The following is a 5,000-nucleotide window of genomic DNA, read 5'->3' on the forward strand; positions in this document are numbered from 1 at the left end:
ATGGGTGAAGTCCCTCATCATCATCATCATCATTATCCAGTCTGTCGTGTTCAAAGGGGAAGACTTCAACAACAACAACAAAAGAAAAAAAGAGAACAGCCGGAGAACGGCGGAAAAACAGCAGCAGCAGCAGTAGAATGGAGGAGAAGAAAGAAGACAGGGTTTGGGGAAGAGAGAACACGAATTTAATTCTCCCTTCCCCCCCCACGCCTCTCTCTCTCTCTCTCTATCTCTCTCCCCCTCCTCCCTTCATGCTGACTTTTTCAACGTAGATCTATAGATGTACATACCTGAAGCGCTTCGTTCCGCTTCGCTGATCAAATAACACCAGAAGACAGTGACGAGAGGGGAAACTGCGTCTGAATGCAGCGTTCTGAAAGGATTTCCCCCCTGCTTCTCTGTCTCCCTCTCTGTCTCTGTCTCCCTCTCTGTCTCTCTCTCTCTCTCTCTCTCTGTCTCCCCTCTGTGTCACTCCCTCTCTCTTTTGTCTCCTTCTCTGTCTCTGTCTCCCTCCCTGTCTCTCTGTCTCCATAACTGTGTCTCCCTCTCTGTCTCTCTCTGCGTCTCTCTCTGTGTCTCTTTCTGTCTCTCTCTCTCTCTCCCTCTCTGTTTCTCTCTCTGTCTCCCCCTCTGTCTCCCTTTCTTTGTGGGTGGGGGTGGAAGGTAAGGTGTGTGTGTGTGTGTGTGCATGTCTGTGTCTGTCTGTGTATCTGTCCCTTCGTGTCTTTTCTTAAAAAAAAATATATATGCACAATTCCCCCCCCCCCCCCACCCCTCCCCCCGTCTCTGCCCGGTACACTCACCCTCTCTCAGCAGAACGCACGCCCCAGCCGAAGCAGCGGGTTCCGCCTCCTCCGCCACCACTGAGCCACTCACACCGTTAGTTCCAGCAACAACAGCAACAGTAGTGCCACTGACACCGTTAGTTCCAGCAACAGCGGCAACAGTAGTGTCCTGGGCAGAGTGTGGCACTGCCCCGCTAGCCATGGTTTCTAGCACCACACGCACGATCAGGCACCAACCAACAACACACACACACTGCTTTGCAAAGTTACTACATGGTTCTTGTACTTTACTTCCACGGTTCAAGCGAGAGATATCTATCTATCCGATACAAGCTCGTCGAATCATTGCTTGTAGTGTGTAGCGATCAAAGTTGTAGTTAATTAAAAAAAAATATTAAAAAAAAGTAGTAATAATCAAGACAACGTTTTGAAACGAAATGAGTATGCAGGCTAATCAAGTATCTACATCAAATCAAATCAAACACTGTTGTTGTCACCGATTTTCTTCCCTTTTTTTTTTCACACGACGGCGTTTTGTAACGAAACGCTTTGAATACAAAGATTGTCACTTATAATAACAAAATAACTCCGGCGTTTTGATACAAAACTTCCATTCTATATCATGGCAACCAAAAAGAGCTGCTTCCATTCTATATCATGGCAACCAAAAAGAGCTGGAAAGAAGAACGTCGTTCATCGACAGAACTGGCGAAGCTGTGAACGCTAAGAATTAAGAAGAAGAAACACAATGTTGAGTATACTGAGCTAATCAACTGTTCTGTTCGTGTAGTTAACTATCTACCATGCAAGTTAAGTAAAGCTTGTAGATGTGCTCTTTAGTCCTTGTCTTTGCATTGTAATCCATACGTACTGTTAAACAATAATCAAAGATTATTTAAAACCAAGTAAGTAAAACACAAATTCAACACTGTCGATTCCACCCCCTAAGGCGGAAAAAGAAAAAAAAATCCCTCTCAAACTTCAGAGGAAAAACCACAACGTGGTCCACACATTCGAAGCATGACATTCCTGGTGTGAGAACTACCGATCCACAAAATCCTAGTGTGTGTGACTGACGCAACAACAGAGACACGGAGAAAGATCACTGCTATGCTGAATCGAGTTCCCACAGAATCTATTCAGAGTGCAGCCCCACTCCTCTGCACAGGTCTATCCAGCAATTCAAAAAAAGTAAATGACAAATAAAAGGCGACGCTCTCCCACACGATTTGCGAAACGTTTACACCTGCGTGTCGTGAACAAAATAACTGCACGGCTGCCTTCGACCGATTTTCGTGGTTTGTTCTAACAGTGGGGTGAGAGTAGAGTGGAGGCGGGTGTGTGTGTGTGTGTGTGTGTGTGTGTGTGTGTGTGTGTGTGTGTGTGTGTGTGTGTGTGTGTGAAGTGTAAATGATTAAACCTATCCTCTTTGACTCAGTGGCAATATGAAAAACATGAAATTTCATTTTCAGTTGCAAAATAAGCGTTAAAACGTGCGGACTGATCCATAAACGCTACACTACATGCTTTAAAAATAGAAAAGGAATGGGAGGGATGAGGGGTGGACGGGGGGGGGGGGGGGGAGGGAGGGGGCAGGGCTAGGGGACAAGGGGGTATGCACGGACACAGAGGAGGGCAAGGCATAAACCCAAAGTACTGGCCAGGGACTGGGAACACATCACAGGCACCACACCATTATGAAAAGAAAAAAAGAAAAAAAAGAAAAAAAAAAAAGAAAAGAGAATGAAGCTGGGTCGCTTTCTTGAGGGAGAGTTGTGTCATAACTTTTTTTTTTCTTTTTGCTGTCACGGCGTAATTATTTCTCTCTGTGTGAAATTCGGACAGCTCTCCCCGTGAAGAGCACGTCAACACTTACTGCAGCACCACCCACAATTTTTTTCTTTCTTTTTTTTTTCTCCCTGCAAGTGTGCTGTTTTTGTGTGTGTTTTTTTTTTTTTATAAAAGTAGGTTTTTCTGCATAATTTTTCCGAGGACAATCCTTATGTCGCCGTGGGTTCCTAGCGCACACTGGTACTCGAAGCGCACAGGATTTCGGTTTATCACCTCGTCCGAAAGACAAAGAGGAAATTAATCACCAAGGACCTTGTCACCCACCCTCCCCACCCCCCCCCTCCCCCCACCCCCCACGCCCACCACCGTCATCATCATCACCGTCATCACCATCACCATTCTGGGCCAGGGTAGTGAGGACTTTTGTGCCATTCTAATGCCAGAAGAGGCGGTGGTTGGTGGTGGTGATGGTCGGGGGTGGGGGGTTGATGGGGTGGGGTGGGAGCGGTGGGTGACAAAGAGCCGGGTGGGGTGGGTGGTGGTCGGCGGGTGAGTAAGGCGTCAGCACCAGGAGGACTGTAGAGTCTGAACGGCAGCGGCTGAAACCGCGACGGAGGGAGGAGGAGGGAGGAGGAGGGAGAAGTGGGGAGGAGGGGCAGAGAACAGAAACCCCAACCCAGCGTCATTCTGTTCCCCTTGCTCTTTTTTTTTCTCCCCGGTGTGAAAAACAATTTACAATACAAATTCCTATCAACGGGGCGTGGGGTGGGGTGGTGGGTAATTATGGACAAGCAATATATATGTGTTTTATTGTATGATTTGTGTGTGTGTGTGTGTGTGTGTGTGTGTGTGTGTGTGTGTGTGTGTGTGTGTGTGTGTGTGTGTGTGTGTGTGATATAATTACGGAACAATTCACACACTCTGACATCTCCTTGAAACTGAGAATGAAACCACTCTCAGGGAAACAGAAGCTGGTGGAAGTGACCTTGTTTCTGTCTCTCTTTGTCATGATCATTAGGAGCAAGAATAGAATCTTTGACAGGGAAAGGTTTGGATGTCGTTTCGGAAAAGGGTGAGCCGGATGTATGGAGATGGGCCCTCTGGATTCCTACATAACAGGATGTCAGATTCTTTCCGAGAAATAAAAAAAAATCGATAAAATCCGCTATCTTATGATAAATAAATAAATAAATAAACATATAAATAGATAGATAAATAAGCAGTTGTGGTATGTGTCATATAATTACGGAACAATTCACACACTCTGACATCTCCTTGAAACTGAGAATGAAACCACTCTCAGGGAAACAGAAGCTGGTGGAAGTGACCTTGTTTCTGTCGAAATACAACAAAGTCTTACTGGAGGAGGGGGTGGGGACACGGGTGTGGGGGAGGGGGGGGGGAATGGGGGGGGGGGAAGTTGGGTGATGGGGTAATATTCTGAACAACGGGCAAAGGGGACCCTACTCTCAACCTACACAATAGTTCTTGCCTGTTGTTTCTTTTAGGTAAAAGACGTACGACCTGACTTTACGGTAAACACTGCCCATTTGTGATCCAACGCCAAACAGATTATTTTGTATTCGAAATACGACAGTTTCCGTTTGTTAATCGTATGAACTGCACGACAGAGTACGATATAAGCTCTTTTTTCTTTTTTGTTGCTTACGTTTTTCCCTCTTCTTTCAAGACACTTTTTCAAGCGACGTAATTTGTCTTGCTTCTCCAACTAAAACGTTTGAACTAAAAGGGGAATGGCAGGACAGTGGGGGTGAAGTCACAACGGCTGAAAGTCCTGCCACATTTTAACTTCATCGCAAAGACACTGTCAGTAGGTTTGTTTGGTTTTTTTTTCTTTTGGCTTTCCGTCCTTCCCCTCTCCCTGGGTGGCGCTGCATTGTGGCGACGCACTTTCGACGAAATTTCATACACAGATGTGGTAAAACATAATACAACACAACACAATACAACACAAACACGAGCACCACCACAACCAAACCTAATACAACACAATACAATACAACACAAACACGACCACCACAACAACTAAACGTAATGCAACACAACACAATACAAACACAACCACCACAACAACCAAACGTAATACAACACAACACAACATAATGCAAACACGACCACCACAAAAAACAAACGTAACACAACACAACACAAACACGACCACCACCACAACCAAACGTAACACAACACAACACAACACAATACAAACACGACCACCACCACAACCAAACGTAATACAACACAGCACAATACAAACACGACCACCACAACAACCAAACGTAACACACAATACAAACACGACCACCACAACAACCAAACGTAACTTAACACAACACAATACAAACACGACCACCACAACAACCAAATGTAATGCAACACAACACAACATAATACAAACACGACCAC

The 5,000-nt window shown here is 45.4% G+C and overlaps 1 protein-coding gene across 2 annotated transcripts in view; it reads right to left on the reverse strand.

Annotated features, from left to right (window-relative positions):
• The window catches only part of LOC143283933 (rho GTPase-activating protein 7-like), a 207,407-nt gene that overhangs the window by 133,120 nt on the left and 69,287 nt on the right, over positions 1-5,000 (reverse strand). Inside the window, exon 1 of one of the 2 annotated variants that reach the window (XM_076590378.1) lies at positions 804-1,219. The exons of the other annotated variant lie outside the window; for it this stretch is intronic. Coding sequence (XP_076446493.1) covers positions 804-987 — 184 coding nt within the window. The 5' untranslated portion in view covers positions 988-1,219. Of the gene's footprint in view, positions 1-803; positions 1,220-5,000 lie in introns of those variants that run through there. 2 annotated transcript variants of the gene reach the window in all.

This window comes from Babylonia areolata, chromosome 7 (genome assembly GCF_041734735.1).
Source record: "Babylonia areolata isolate BAREFJ2019XMU chromosome 7, ASM4173473v1, whole genome shotgun sequence".
NCBI classification, from domain to species: domain Eukaryota; kingdom Metazoa; phylum Mollusca; class Gastropoda; order Neogastropoda; family Buccinidae; genus Babylonia; species Babylonia areolata.